At 45.6% G+C, this 15,525-nt stretch overlaps 1 protein-coding gene across 2 annotated transcripts in view; it reads right to left on the bottom strand.

Annotated features, from left to right (window-relative positions):
* Positions 1–326: 326 nt before the first annotated feature.
* The window catches only part of LOC135201573 (histone-lysine N-methyltransferase PRDM9-like), a 61,541-nt gene continuing 46,342 nt past the window's right edge, over positions 327–15,525 (bottom strand). For both annotated transcript variants that reach the window (XM_064230595.1, XM_064230594.1), the window contains 2 exons: positions 2,212–2,295; positions 327–1,967 (listed from right to left, as the gene is read on the bottom strand). In XM_064230595.1, the coding sequence (XP_064086665.1) occupies positions 356–1,369 (1,014 nt within the window). In that variant the 5' untranslated portion in view covers positions 1,370–1,967; positions 2,212–2,295 and the 3' untranslated portion in view covers positions 327–355. The remainder of the gene's footprint in view (positions 1,968–2,211; positions 2,296–15,525) is intronic.

The raw sequence follows: 15,525 nt of genomic DNA, 5'->3' as shown, positions 1-15,525 counted from the left end.
CTATTGCCAATGGATCTAAAGCACTAGATTCTACTTTGTCAATTGCCAATGGATCCAAAGCACTGGATTCTTCTTTGTCAATTGTCAATGGATCCAAAGCACTTGATTCTTCTTTGTCAACTGCCAACGGATCCAAAGCACTAGATTCTTCTTTGTCAACTGCCAATGGATCGAAAGCACTGGATTCTTCTTTGTCAATTGCCAATGGATCCAAAGCACTGGATTCTTCTTTGTCAATTGCCAATGGATCCAATGCACTGGATTCTTCTTTGTCAATTGCCAATGATGGAATCCAAACACTGGATTCTTCCTTTGTCAATTTGCCAATGGATCCAAAGCACTGGATTCTTCTTTGTCAATACCCAATGGATCCAAAAGCACTGGATTCTTCTTTGTCAATTGCCAATGGATCCAAAGCACTGGAATTAAACTCACTCTCAATATTTACAGGAGACAATGGCATTACCTCTTCTCTTTCTTCATCAGGAAAATCAAATTTGAATATATCAGCCTCACTTGTAAAAGCCTGGATAACTGGACCTGAACAATTGTTTTTTAGAAATTCATGTTTCCTTGCATCAGATTTACAAAGAAATATCTCCCCACACTCTTTGCATATGTATGAGTTCTCCTTATTAATATGAGATCTTAAATGTTTTCTGAAAACGTCAGAAGACGGGAACCTATTGCTACAACCCGTACACAAGAAAGGGTTACCCAAACGGCACCCTTTGGCATGAGGACCTGCATGGCTTCCTCGTATTTGTTTCCCACAAGCAGCACAGCCACATCTATGCATATAATGAATTTTCAATACCTTTTCATTATCAAAATTTTCCAAACAATTTTTGCATGTATAAGGAACTTCCTGTGAATGCTCATGCAAGTGTTGCCAAAATAATAGTCTGTTCTTCAATACACTCAAACACAATTTACATTCATATTTTCTATCAGTTGAACTATTGCTAACATCCTCAATTGCTTCTGTAACTTTTGGGGATTTTGAAGTTTGCAAACCTGTGTCAACCACTTCACCAGTATCCCCTGTAATTTCATTGCCAGAACAACCTTTTCTTTCCCTAGAATCCCCAGCAATAATCCCTTCTGATTCACCCACCTTATTAGGTACATCATACAGATCATATACCCTTTTACTAATTAACAGGTATTTCAAAACTGAAGGAACTCCTGTTTTGGGAGCTACCTGAGTGGTACTGACTGGCACAGATTTCTCTTCATTTACACGGGAATGACCCAACTTTAATTTTTCTGTGGCTGTCTCTCCAGAAGTAGCTGCAAGACCACTCTTAAAATCCTCAGCGTCCACTGCTGAGGACTTTGGTACTTGACTTTGACCAGTAAAGGCCATTTCTCCATAACATAAGGAATTACGAATTTCATGTAATCATCATCTTCTCTTTTTCACAAACATCTCTAGACTTGGGATATTTCTTTATAACAAAACATATTAAATGCAATTTCTTTATCTCAAAACATCTCAACCTGCTTTCATGATAACCACTGCAAAGGAAGCAACAAAATCTGTCTCTTCTATTTTTTTATGCAATATCCAAACCTTCCCTTTTTGTCAAACCTTATATTATACCCATGCAACATATATGTAAGTCATCTTCTCTTTCAAATATTTTTACTTGACTGTCCTTGCCATGCTAGGCAGAACGACTAGTGGTGGACCTCCAGACCTTCTCATTGAAATATTTGCAAATATCTACACAAATTTTGCAATTGATAGGTTATACCCACCCGAGTGAACCAAACATAACATTTTGTAAAAATCTATAGCTAGTAACATATTTGAAACATTTACAGTAGTGCAATACACTGATATTCTCCTTGATTATCATAGTCTTCCTAGACCAATAGTATCCGTACGAACTCCCATGGCGAGGTGGCGATGGGATAAATCCTCAAAAGTAGTCACACCAAGAACTTATAATAACAAGTGCCTGAAACATAATTAGTTATAATACTTACATTAGCAGACTAATGTATGGAATACTCCATGCAGGTTAGAAACTTTCATTTCTTTTCAGCTACAGAGCAATCATAAACATTTTCAATTCTCTGAGAATTAATGTTATAAACAATATGTATAGGCAACAGTACTATATCAAAATTCAACGATACAACCAAATTTTTATGTAACGCAAACATTTTATCAAATGCAGCCTTTTACTAAAGAAATCCTACCTTCTCTCAAATATATCCCCTGACTCCTTTTCTTCACCCAAAAATGACAAGATGTCTACAGGGGCCAAAAGGTCTGCACAATACCTGAAAGCAGTTAAAATTCATTTGGTGCACTTTATAAAATAGGGGAAGGAATATGAGATATGAGCAATACGGTATTTTTTAAAATAGGTCTTTATTCAGTGCACTTTACAAACTTAGGGAAGAAATATGAGATAAGGGCAATATTTTAAAATATAAAACAAGTTTTTCAAGCAAACCCCTTAACTTTTACAGGCCAGGCTAAAACATACATTAGACACTCCGAGAGCAGGCAAACTTTAAGGTTGGCCAATTTAAAAAAAAATTAAGTTTCAGGGATAAAACTAATATAGAAATACTTACCTGAACACCTGAATTAGCACTGATCAGTGACCAGGGCTAATTCAGATGTTCAGGAAGTGTACTGCAATATGGAAAGTTTCATACAGAAAAATGTAAAGCTGTGTACAGAAAAATAGACAAACGGAAAAGTAGATTAACATGCTACTGTACTGTGTGTATGGTCATTTTTATAATTTTATCTCATGTATCTGAATTGTGTGAGTAAAAAAGGGATTTTGACGAAGGAAAAATCTATTTCTGGGCAACGACCTGTGTCGCCCTGTGAAATGGTTCCTTTGATACTATTTCTGAGGAATAAATATTGCTATTCATCCTAGAGAAAAAAGAAACAATATAATGCCAAGATAAATGGCTCGCTCACTTCTTATAGAAGTGTCGGTATAGTAAGGAGCGAGTGGAATCACTACCAGAGGTCCCTTGCCATTTTTTAGCTTCTTCCTTCGACAAAACCCCGAACTACGGAGGAGCCGTGCTACAGCTTCCGGTCTACTACTACCGTGAGCGCCTCCGACGCCAGAGACGTCATTCCTGAAGATAGCCTCCAAGCTTGGGGTAAGCTGGGTGAGGATAATCTAACTACTGGGTGGGGTTTCACAGGGCGACACAGGTCGTTGCCCAGAAATAGATTTTTCCTTCGTCAAAATCCCTTTTCTGGGCTTGACCTGTGTCGGCCTGTGAAATAGTACCAGAGAATGCTAAACACCAAGCTTGAGGAACAGTACAGATAAATTAAGAAGGTAAAGTTAAACACTTGTAAGGTTAATAGTATAATAATCAACTAAAATTACAGTCTTACCCTAAGGGAAGTATAAGCCCTAAAACACGGGTTATAACTTAAAATTAGTTAGCCTAACAACAAACAATAAAAATACAGGTTAGGCAAAGACAGGATTATAAGTTGATATATACAAAAGAATGGAACTGAATCCAATTAGAATGATGAACAAAAGCAAAACTCAAGGTAACCCAATACATGGAGGCGACTAACTAAGTAAGGGTGCAATGGGGCAGGTAGAAGGGAAGGCTACAAGAAGTTATAGTAAAAATTAAGAATCAGGAGAAACTGTTTCCAGCTGCCACTGCTGGAAATTTGAGGGCTTCTAAGGGTTTTAGGTAGTGCCGTTTGAAAACTGTCGGAGATTTCCAGCCTGTCTACTTCTTAAGATTGTCAAAATTCAAGTGTTGGAAATAATTAATAGATGTGGCCACCGCCCTAACATCGTGGGCCCGAGGAAAGGACTCTGGATTGGCCTGTTTAATGAAGTATAAAATTTGTTGCCTGATCCCTTTTAGGGATAATGTACCACCTTCCTTCCTAATGAACAATGGGCCTGAAGATTTCAGAGTTGTTCTGCTTAGGTAGGCTCTTAATGAGTTGACAGGACAAAGGGAAATGTCTTGAGGTAGTGGTAGGATTTTCCACGAGGACTATCTGTCCTGTGGGTCTTCATTTTTGGCTAGAAAATGGCGATCTGGGGATAAGAGGACTTCCCCTGAGGGGAGGAACTCAATGTGGCCTGGTTCCCTTGATAAGGCTGACAGTTCTGATATTCTAGCTCCGGAGGCTAAACTTAATAAGAATAGGGTTTTCCTCAGGAGGGATATATAATTGCAAGAGTCATTGTTAATGTCCGAGGCCAGTTTGAGGACATCATTTAGGAACCAAGAGACTGATTTAGGTCTCGTTGATGGTCTTAATCTAGCACAAGCTTTTGGTATGGACGTAAAGTACGAATCCGTAAGGTCTATGCTAAAACCAAATTGGAAGATCTTTTTAAGAGCTGATTTGGTCGTAGTGATAGTGCTTGCTGCTAAGCCTTTCTCAAACAATGATCTGAAGAAAGTTATGGCTAGGTTCGTTGTCATGACTTGAGAATTTGACAACTTAAGGAACTCTGCTAGTTTCTTGACAGATGAATCATATTGCCGGAGAGTAGATTCTCTTTTATGATTCCAAGAATGAGATATTCTGGGGATCAATTTCTGCATTCCTCATGGCTGCGAATTTCAGAAAATCCATAAAGTTAGGGTTTTCTGAATTCTTGAGGAAGCGGACACAGTCTGAGTTTGCACTAACTGGGTTAGTTTGGGGTTGGGAATCCGTAGTGGTCGGAGTCTCAACTCTAGGAGTAGAGGGAACCAATTGCTCTTGGGCCAGTTGGGAGCTACTAGAGCTACTTGGCCTTTGAATGTCCTGAGTTTGTCTAAAACTTTCATGAGAAGGTTCACGGAGGGAAGAGGTAAATATTCTTCCATTCGTTCCAATCGAGGATCATTGCATCCGTAACGTATGCTAGAGGATCGAGGTTGGGTGCCACGTAACAAGGGAGTTTGTGGTTTGACTTCGTGGCGAAGAGGTCTACTTGGAGTCCGGGGACTTGTAGACTGATCCAATTGAATGAACTCCTGTCCAGTGTCCACTCCGATTCCAACGGAGCGGAGCGCGATAGAGCGTCTGCTACTACGTTCTTGACTCCTGCCAGGTGAGTGGCTGACAGGTGCCATTTGTTTTTGTTTGCCAGAGAAAAGATGGCTATCATGACATGGTTCAAGTGGCTTGACTTGATCCGCCCCTGTTGATGCAGTGTACTACTACTGCACTGTCCAGAACTAATTTGAAATGTGAGTTCTTGGGCGGACGGAGCCGTTCAGTGTGAGGAATACTGCCATGGCCTCCAGTACATTGATATGTAGCTGGCGGAATGTTAACGACCAAGTTCCTTGAACTTTTTCGTACTGGGAGTATCCTCCCCACCCTGTTAGTGAGGCGTCTGTGTGGATCACTAATGATGGAGGGGGAAACTGTAGAAGAATTGCTTTTGAAAGATTCTTTGTCTCCGTCCAGGGGCGGAGACGTTTCCGTAAGATCGCTGGGATAGAGGCTAGTTTGTCCCGTGATCTGCAATTCGCTCTTGAGCGCCATACTCTGTTTATATCTTTGAGTTTGGGCCTGATCAGAACGTCTGTGACTGATGCAAACTGGAGTGAGCCCAGGATCCTCTCCTGGCACCTCAGGGATGTTTGTTGTCGTTTAAGAAATTGTTTTGTAGCTCTTGCAATTTCTTTCCTTTTCGACGACGGAATTGATAGTGTGCGCGACTGTAAGTCCCACTGAAGGCCTAACCACTGGAATAGAGATTCCGGTGTTAGTCTGGACTTGGTTTTGTTTATTTGAAAACCTAAATGTTCCAGGAATTTGATCACTTTGACCGTTGCTTCTTTGCATTCTTTGGGGTTCTTTGCCCAAATAAGCCAATCGTCCAGATAAGCCACTAACATTATTCCCTGTTTCCTTAGCTCTTGCACTACTGCTTCCGCCAATTTGGTGAAGATCCTGGGGGCTATGTTGAGCCCGAATGGCATTACCTTGAAGGAGTAGGATCTGTTGCCTAGTTTGAAGCCTAGGAAAGGACCCGGAAGTGTCTGGCTATGGGAAAACATGATAGTAGGCATCTGTAAGATCTATAGAGGTTGTGACGGCCCACAGGGAAGTAAGGTCCGTACCTGCGAAACGGTCAGCATCCTGAACTTGTCGCAATGAATGAATAAGTTCAGATGGGACAAGCTCAAGATGATTCTTCGGTTTACCGAGTCTTTCTTTGGCACGCTGAACAAGCGTCCTTGAAATTTTAAACTGTTGACTCTTGAGACTACTCCTTTGAGAAGGAGGTCTTCGGTATACTCTACCAATTCCGTTGTTGGTGCTTGATAGAATCTGTTGGTTGGAGGAGGGCCCTCTAGCCAACTCCAACCTAGTCCTTTTGTTACTATACTTTGAGCCCAAGGGCTGAACCCCCACCGCTGGCGGAAGAGGTACAGCCTCCCTCCTACCTTGGGACTCTCACTGCTGGTTTGCCGAGGGGCGGCCACCTCTTGCTCCTCGGAAACCTCTTCCTCTGTTAGCAGCCCTGCCGGATCCTCTGAATCGAGAGGCACCTCTTGCTCTGCTACCTCTCGCAAACCTATTGAAAGCCTGAAAGTTCTGGCTTTCATAGTTGGAATTGTAGGCTGGCGAGACAGCAAAGGAAGTAGAGGGTTGAGATTGCTGGGACTGAGGGGTCAGAACAAGGTATTGTTGTTGACCCTTTGACGATGGTTGCCCTTGTGATGCTGGGACTGCCTGAACCAACGTCTGCTGAGAAGGCTGGAAGGGAGAGAACTTCCTTGGTTTCTTCTTGTTCCTTGGGTTAGGACCAGAAGATTCCTGCCTCCGCTTTGCTACCAGTCCCCACCTGACTTTGAGGCACTGGTTAACCTTAGAAGCCTCATGAAGGACTTCTGCTACTACTGGTGCTGGAAAGAGGTCCGTTCCCCAAATTGAGGAAGCAATCAGTTTATTCGGTTCATGGCGGATAGTAGCTTCCGCCAGAACGTGCTTCCTACAATTCCTCCTGGCTATGAGGAAGTCGTAAAGGTCACACTGCATGGTGTGCAGCAGACCTTTAGCCAAAACTTTAAACAACGGCTCTTGTTGGTATACAAGAGCCGTCATCTCCGCCATAGTCATGGAGGAAAGGGATCTCGCGAGCCTAGTCCGGGCGTTCGTACTCCATCTGGATGAGGGAGTCCGACAACCTGGGGAGTCTCTCACTAAAGAGAGAGGTGGCACAGTCCGCCTTTAGTTTTCCTACTGAGAAAGTAGGAACTGCCCCCTCGAAGTACGTCTCGGAGCCTGGGACTAAGAGAGAGGTGGGTTCCGTCTCTCGTAGTTGAGGCAGGGGCTTGTCTTTCAGGGCGGCCTGAAAGGTTGCTTCCACTACCTTAAGGGTCAGTGGTAGCGGAGTCCCTTCCACCGGAGTAAAAATGGTGAAAGGACTTCTAAAGGCAGTAATGCGGGTGTTTTCACACCCCCATTCCTCCAGACTTCTCATTAGAGTCTGCTGTGCCTGTTCCCTCGGAAGGATCACTGTTTCCTTGGGAACCTTGTCCTCTCTCATCATCGCTGCTTCCGTTAGTCGGACGTAGCCAATGAATGGTGGTTGAAGGTCCCTGGGGTGGAACTCGAAGTCCTCACGCCTTCGAGTTCCTATGCCTTCGATTGTCAACATTCCGTTGACAAACGGGGCATATGAAGCAATCCTCCAAGGGTTGGCCGCCTTGAATTCCGGCAGTTGGCTGGAATCTGGCATTGGAAGAGGAGAAGGTGGCACAGTTAGGGGGAACCTGCCGCGATCGAGGTTTGAATCCCGGCGATGGCATTCTCCTGAGCGGCCAGCCGTTCCGCCAGCGATTGGATCGACTGGCCGGAAGACGTAACAGAACTGGAGAGCTGGGAGAGCACCGAGCCGACCTTGTTGTCAACCAAGGCCCCTACGATCACTCCCACCTGCTCCAGAATATTAGCCGAAAAGGATTCGGGATCAAAAAGAGGGACTTGAGCCCGATCCTTACGTGATCTATGTTTGGGGGACCTCGACGCAGACGAAGAGGCCTCCCTTGACCTAACTGATCCGGGGTGGTGAGCCGGAGTTACAGTGTCTGTCAGGATGACCGATTTCTTGGGGAGAGACTTTTTTAAGCTCCTCGGTCATCTTAGCCTTGGGGATCACTGAAGTAGCCTTAGGGCGGACAGACCGCTGCTCTTCAGTGAAGCCCCGGAAAGAAGTGGAAGTAGAAGGATCAGTAGAAGGTGATGGAGAAAGGGAATTCAGGAAAGGGCCCTGAGAACCCACAGAAGCTGCCCCTACTACACCCTTACCTGTACCCATGGAGTCAATAGCCATGGGTTCGACGTCGAGGTTCATTGCCGCAACGTCTTCTGCAACGTCCTCTGGGAAATCCCCCTCCTGAAGGGAGATCATGACTTGAAGGTCGGCCAGCAAAGGGGCGGCCGTTATCGGGTCCCCCACCACTGATCCTTTCTTGGCTCCTGGAATACTAGGTCCGCCATATCCTGGGTAAGAATGTAGGGGCGGCCCTTCGAATTCTGGCCAAAACCCCCTACCCAAGCTTTGAGAGTCGACAAAGCTTTCTTCTTTTCTTCATCAGAACCCTGTAAAAAAGGGTCTAGAGTTAGATTATATGAATATGTGTCTCATATGTGAAAGGTATATAATAATAACAAGTATTCCAGGTGACGAATGAATGAAGAAAGTGCTAAGAAACTTACTACTAGTGAGGCATCTCCTACTAGCAAGTAGCAGGTTTGGCAAGCTTCATGATGCCAAACGATAAAATCCTCCACTTTCACTGCACATCCTGCATGAGAAGGCATACTATTATGGCCGCATGGTCTTGGAGGATGGCATTGCACCCAATCTCCTGGCACAACATCTGTAAGTCAAAGGATACATGAGTACCAATGACAACCTCCGGTGGTATAATATGCAAAATATCCGTGGGTGCCGGAGTAGGACCGACGGATAGAGATCTACGTATGAATATTACGTAGAAAAGTTACGAGGGGGGAAGAAAGTCTCTGCCTCCGCCTAAGCTCACTTGTTATATGATTAAAAATAAACTCCGTAGGGCCCGGAGTTCTCCGTATGGCCCGGAGTTAATTAATATTGAGTGAGCAATGTCAAACTTCTAACGAAGCAAGGGATAGTACGAGAGGCGGAAATAAAAAAAACCCCGGAGTAACGCAAAAGATTCTAAACATTAAATAAAACAAAATAAAAACAAAATAAAAACCCATTATATAAGTAAGTGCTCGTGTGAACTATCCTAAGTGGATAGGAAACCCAGTGGTTCCCTCCCCCCCTCTCTCTGTTCGGTACGTCGGATAGACACCCTGCGGACTGAACTGGGGGGGAAAGGGTAGGGAAGAACGTGGGGTAGGGGAGCCCTCCCCCTGAGCGGCCAGTTAAGGACAGAGAAGAACGGGGGAGGAGGTCGCGAGCCCCCAAGGCACATGACGAGTGAGAACACCAGTAGGGGAGGGGAGATCCCCACCAGTCACCCCCTCTCATGGAGACTCGGACGCTAGCTGTGAGAAACGAGTCATCACCCATCAACGTGGATGGCAATGTATGGAGGGGGGGAATGGGGGGACGGGAGGGGGACCCCGTAACCGGGTGGCTCACCGCGATCACCGGTGGTCTTTCCAGCCAGGTGAAAGACACGAGGTGGGGAAGAACCGTCGGAACAACATCAATATCACTGATATATATAGGATTACTTATAATAATCAATCAAATAATAAAAACAATTAAGCAATATCTTAAAGCTAGGCTAACACAGGGAACACGAAGCTAAGCAAACAGAAAATTAGGCTAATCGCCGATCCGAAGAAAGGGGTATGTTAGCCTAATCTAACCTCTAGTTCAAGAAAATGATATTGTTATAATACAATAAAGTTTCATACATACTTACCTGGCAGATATATACATAGCTAAGACTCCGTCGTCCCCTTTGACATGAAATTCAAATTTCGGCTAGCCACTCGCTACAACGCTACAGGTAGGTCAGGTGATCTACCGGCCTGCCCTGGGTGGCAGGACTAGGAACCATTCCGTTTTCTATCAGATATTTTCATCTTCCACCTGTCTCCTTGCGGGGAGGCTGGGTGGGCCCTAATCGTATATATCTGCCCAGGTAAGTATGTATGAAACTTTATTGTATTATAACAATATCATTTTCATACAATCAACTTACCTGTCAGATATATACATAGCTGATTGGCACCTTCGGTGGAGGGTAAGAGACAGCTACTACTAGTAGACAGGTAAACAACATCTGTTGTAGGTATAAATTAAAAACCTTGTTCCTACCTGATAGGTGGTAGACTCCGTGGGTGTTTTCCCCGTAGTCTGCATCCACCTCAAGAAACTTTAGCGAGATATGTGATCTATGGCCAAGAATTCTGTGGGTGGGGTCTGCCGAAGGGGTCTTATCCACTTACTCGGCAGAGCCTGAAAGGACTTTGTCAATGGGTGCTGATCCACTTACATGACAACACACCTTATTAAGGAGCAAACAATCAATCCCGACCACCTGATCCTAACCACCATGTAGTATTAAAAATTGCTCAGAGTTATCCCCAACTCTTCGCAACAACCGTAACTCAAACCACAATGCACAAGTACACAATAATTTAAAAAAAAATTTTCTATTACAAGATATCACAAGAGTTTCCTTACTGAACTGAAGTGACTGGACGCTTGTGCGACAACTGCACTTGTTCAGAAGAAAGTCTAGAAAAACATATCTATATTTAGGTTTCTATTAGATATCACAAGAGTTCCTTACTGAACTGAAGTGACTGGACGCTTGTGCGACAACTGCACTTGTTCAGAAGAAAGTCTAGAACTATCTATATTTAAGGATTGTTGTAAGCTCCTGTACCCAGGATTGTGCCCGCAGACACAAAAGGACCTAATGAAAAACATTTTTCATAGGTCACACGCACGTCCTTCAAATAGTGAGCCGCAAACACAGAATTACATCTCCAATATGTCGCTTCCAAGATATTCTTCAGCGACATATTTTCTCTGAAAAGAGAGAGACGTTGCCACTGCTCTCACTTCCATGAGCTCTTACTCTTAGGAGTTTTTTTAAGGAATCGTCCGTGCAAGCCTTATGAGCGTCCATAATTACGTTCCTGACAAAAAAGGCTAATGCATTCTTAGACATAGGTCTTGATGGATCCTTCACTGAGCACCACAGGCCTTGTCTAGAACCTCCCAACTGTTCCTTTTTTTCTTTAAGTAAAACTTTAATGCCCTTACTGGGCAAAGAGACCTCTCCGGTTCCCTGCCGACGAGACCCGATAATCCTTTTACTTCGAAGTTCTCGGCCAGGGTTTCGAAGGATTTTCATTCTTCGCTAAGAATAATTCCTTGAAAGAACAGATGGCTGAATCTATATTGAACCCGAACCTTTGTCACTAAGGGCGTGCAGTTCGCTAACCCTTTTTGCCGTTGCCAGTGACAAAAGGAATAAACATTTTCTCGTTATATCACGAACGAGGCCAAATGTAGGGGTTCAAATCTCTCTGAAGTCAAGAACTTCAGTACTACGTCTAGATTCCAGTTAGGGGGAGAAGTCATTCTATACTTCTTGGTCTCAAATGACCTAATCAGATCATGCAGATCCTTATTGTTTCCCAAATCTAGGCCTCTATTCCTAAAGACGGCCGATAGCATACTCCTATAGCCCTTTATCGTGGCTACGGAGAGCTGCGACTCTTCCCTCAGAATCACAGAAAATCAGCTATTTCTGCTACAGAGGTACTGAGAGGAGGACAACTTCTTTGACTTACACCACCTTCTAAAAACTTCCCACTTGGATGATAAACCCGGATTAGTGGAAGTTCTCCGGCTCTAGCGATCGAGCTTGCTGCTTTACTAGAAAAGCCTCTCGCTCTGACAAGTCTTTCGATAGTCGAAAGGCAGTCAGAGCGAGAGCGGGGAGGTTTTGATGAAACCTCTCGAAGTGGTGTCTGAGAAGATCCCTCCTTTGTGGAAGGGATCTGGGGAAGTCTACTATCCACTCCAGTACCTCTGGAAACCACCTTCTTGAGCTGGCCAAAAGGGGCTATCAGGGTCATTCTTGTCCCCTTTGAAGTCACAATTCCTGAGTACTTGCCCCAGAATCTTGAATGGGGGAAAATGCGTAACGTCTACCTGAGACCAATCTAGTAGGAAGGCGTCTACTGCTAGAGCTCTGGGATCTTCTACCACTGACAAAGAAGACTTCCAGTCTCCTCGAGAGGAACGTGGCAAAGAGGTCGACATGAGGAGTTCCCCCAAAGAGACCAGAGCTTGAGGCAAACTTCTGATGGTGGGTCCACTCGGTATGAAGGACCTCCTGGTTCCTCCTGCTCAGCCTGTCCGCTCGTACGTTCCCTTCAACTCCCTGAACGAACCCTCGGTCAAGATCGAGAGATGTTCCTCTGGGATGTCCACAACAGAAGTTCTCTCGTGAGTTCGTAAAGGGCATACGAGTGAGTACCTCCTTGCTTCCGAATGTATGCTAGAGCGGTTGTATTGTCCGCATTCACTTGACTATTTTGTTGCAAACTAACGGTTCGAAGCTCTTTAGAGCTAGGTGTACAGCTAGCAGTTCTTTGCAGTTTATGTGCCAGGACACTTGAAGAGCATTCCAAGTGCCTGACACTTCTCTCTTTCCCAAAGTTGCTCCCCAACCTTTTTCCGACGCGTCGGAAAACAATACAAGGTTTGGGCTCTGTATTTCCAGGGAAGTACCTTTGTTTTCCCTCAGTGGGAGTAACCACCATTCTAGATGTCGTTTTATCAGATCTGGAATGGAAAAAGTCCGAGAGTAGTCCTGTCTTCATGTTCCACGAACTTCTGAGGAAGAACTGAAGAGGACGGAGATGAAGTTCTTCCTAGGTGAAAGAACTGTTCGAGCGAGGAAAGGGTCCCTAAAAGGCTAACCATTCCCTCGCCGAAGTCCGTTCCTTCCTTAGGAAGAGAGAGACTTTTTCTAAACCTCTCGCTAGTCTCTCTTGAGAAGGAAATACTCGAAACCCCGAGAATCCATCCGAATTCCCCAGTAGACCAAGTTCTGGCTGGGGATCAGTTGGGACTTCTCGAGGTTCACGAGTAATCCTAAAGTCTTTATAAGGTTTAGTGTCACATTCAGGTCCTCCAAACACTGTTCCTCTGACTTTGCTCTGATAAGCCAGTCGTCTAGATAAAGAGATATACTGATTCCTTTCAGATGAAGCCATCTCGCCACATTTTCAAAAGGTTCGTGAAAACCTGAGGCGCCGTCGACAGGCCGAAGCACAAGGCTCTGAATTGGAAGATCCTTCCCCCCGTCATGAAACGGAGGTACTTCTTCGACGAAGGATGGATCGGGGACGTGAAAATATGCGTCCTGGAGATCCAGAGACACCATCCAATCCCCTTGGCGAAGAGCCGCCAGGACTGAAGCAGAGGTTTCCATGGAGAACTTCTGTTTTTTGAACAAACTTGTTCAGAGCGCTGACATCCAGAACTGGTCTCCTATCCCCCCGAGGCTTTCGCAACCAAGAAAAGACGATTGTAAAACCCGGGGAGCTTTGATCCAGCACAAGTTCTATAGCTCTCTTGTCCCACATCTGATCCACCATTTGTTGAAGAGTATCTTTCAACACAGGGTCCTTGTAATTGGCGGACAATTCCCTCGGAGTTGACGTCAGGGGAGGATTGTCCAGGAAAGGAATGAGATCCCTCTGAAGAACCGACATCGACCAAGGATCTGTGTCGATGCGAGTCCAGGCTTCCGCAATCCCCGGAGCCTGGCACCTACTGGTGTTTGGAGGAGCGCCACTTCACTTTCCCCTTTTAAAGGGGCGGAACGAGGCTCGACCTCTCTTCTCGGTCGTTTTCCTTTTAGCGGTAACTCTAGTTGGAGGGCCGCCTCGAAAGGGCCGAACAGGAGTAGACGCCACTTTCTTTTCACCCACCATTACTGGTCTCTTCTTCCTGGACGATTGCAGGAGAAGATCTTGAGTCGCTTTCTCCGTCAGCGATCGGGAATATCCTTCACCAACTGTGACGGGAACAGAAAATCAGACCTAGGGGCGAATAACAAAGCTGCTCTTTGTGAGTGTGATACTGCTTTCGTCAAGAAAGCGCTAAACACAGATCTCTTCTTCAAGAGACCCTGCTCCAAACAAGGAAGAAAACTTCCCCTGAGCCGTCTTGCACCGCCTTGTCAATACATGACAGAATTGCTAGGAGTACATCCGGTTCTAGCCCTTCAGGGGCATGAGCCTTCTTGGACATCACCCCAAGGGCCCAATCTAGGAAGTTAAAGACTTCTAGAATGTGAAAAAGTCCCTTGAGGAGATGATCCAACTCTGAAAGGCCCCAAGTAATCTTAGCCGTGTGAAGGCTATGTCTCCTGGATGCGTCTACCAGACTGGAAAAGTCAGCTTCAGCTGAAGCAGGGAGAGTGAGACCCATATTCTCCCCAGTCTGGTACCAAATGCCTCTCTTGCCGGTCAGTCTAGGGGGAGGACATGCAAAAGACTGTCCTTACTAGCTCCTTCTTAGTAAGCATCCAGTTATCCAGCGATTGCAGAGCTCTCTTCATAGAAATCGTCGGTCTCATCTTCACGAAAGCCGACGATTTCGGAGTCTTCGAGCATGAAAACAGTGAACGAGGCGAAGGAGGAGCGGCAGGGATCAATGCGTCTCCGTATTCCTGGAGAAGGAGAGCTGTCAAGACTTTGTAGTTCGACAGTCCTTCCTTCTGTGAGACTCGTCCTCTGATTCCTCTTCCATAATCGGCATCAGTAGGAGAGACCACTTCGTCCGGTCCGGGTCTTCTTGTCCAACAATTCTCTCTACTGGGGACAAACTCCTAATAGGAGAGGGGCTAAAGAGAGTGTAAAAGAGCTCCGTATGCTTGACTGGCTCTTCGTACTTGGCTGGCGCCTCGCGCCTGTCTGGCGCCTCCGCGCTTGGCTGGCGTCTCGCGCCTGGCTGTAACCGCCAAAATGATCCTTTTGGACGCTTTCTCCTGCGTCTTCTTGAACGGGAGAGGTAGACCTCGAAGGCGTGTTGCCCCCATCCTGGGACGGCGCAAACCCTCTTCGCCTTCTTGAATAGAAGGAGGTTCTTCTTCCGAAAAGCGTTCCGGGCTTGAATCCAAACCAGGATCTCTCCAGTGCCTTTTCAGGGGCCTGGACAAGTCCAGATCCTTCCACCCTCGTTTAGGAGAGGGAGAAGCGGACGAGAGAAGCACTCTCTGAGGAACGCTTTTTTCGATAGCGGTCCACTGAGCAGGCTGTCTATACACAGCACCTGCTGAAGGGACGCCTGACCGGGGGTGGGAATTCTCCACAACCTCCGTACGGCTTTCGACTTTCCTTCTCCTCTGGGCTTGGGAGCTTGGAAGAGGTCTAGGCCTGGGAGCGTCGCAGAGACGGTCAGACGCCCCCTCCACCACACTGGGGACACTCACTTCACTAAAGTCACTTTCACCATCCTTACCTTTTATGGTAGCCCTTTCGGCTTTCATCCTGAGAATCGT

This window comes from Macrobrachium nipponense, chromosome 28 (assembly GCF_015104395.2).
Source record: "Macrobrachium nipponense isolate FS-2020 chromosome 28, ASM1510439v2, whole genome shotgun sequence".
NCBI lineage: Eukaryota > Metazoa > Arthropoda > Malacostraca > Decapoda > Palaemonidae > Macrobrachium > Macrobrachium nipponense.
Note: the sequence above shows the minus strand (reverse complement) of the source record. Positions and strands in the feature narration are given on the sequence as shown.